Source organism: Penaeus monodon, chromosome 27 (genome assembly GCF_015228065.2).
Source record: "Penaeus monodon isolate SGIC_2016 chromosome 27, NSTDA_Pmon_1, whole genome shotgun sequence".
NCBI classification, from domain to species: Eukaryota; Metazoa; Arthropoda; class Malacostraca; order Decapoda; family Penaeidae; genus Penaeus; species Penaeus monodon.
Window position 1 is genome coordinate 2,444,626 of NC_051412.1, and position 427 is coordinate 2,445,052.

The window sequence follows — 427 nt, forward strand, 5'->3', positions numbered from 1 at the left end:
CTATCATTAATAAGATTATCAATCTCAAACAGAATTGTATTTCAAAAGTATTTTGATAATGTTAATTCTGTATGTATGGAGCTTATTTTTTCTATAGTGATTACACTTCCCAACAGACAGAGTTTCTCATTTCAGTTTAATATCTACACAGAATTACATATGCCAGTGCTCTAACCAGAAATGAAGAAAAAGGAATTCAAAACCCACGTCAGTTGTGTGTCTAAAGTGATGGCCGGGAGGCTGGACGTCTGCCACTCTTTCTTGTTTATCTCTTTGACAGCTTGAAGGATTTTTTTGCGCACTCCGATGGCTGACACCTTCATGCTCTCAAGGTCCTTTTCTGTCAGACGCAAAAACGTCTCAAAAGACACCTGTCAAAAGTAAAAGATATATTCAGAAACATAGGATTATCAAGAAGAAGAAAAAG

The 427-nt window shown here is 36.1% G+C and overlaps 1 protein-coding gene across 1 annotated transcript in view; it reads right to left on the reverse strand.

Annotated features, from left to right (window-relative positions):
* The window catches only part of LOC119590537 (ankyrin repeat, SAM and basic leucine zipper domain-containing protein 1-like), a gene marked incomplete at its 5' end in the record, with an annotated part of 16,903 nt that overhangs the window by 1,492 nt on the left and 14,984 nt on the right, over positions 1 to 427 (reverse strand). The window contains 1 exon segment of the mRNA XM_037939185.1: positions 208 to 371. Within this exon segment, the coding sequence (XP_037795113.1) occupies positions 208 to 371 (164 nt within the window).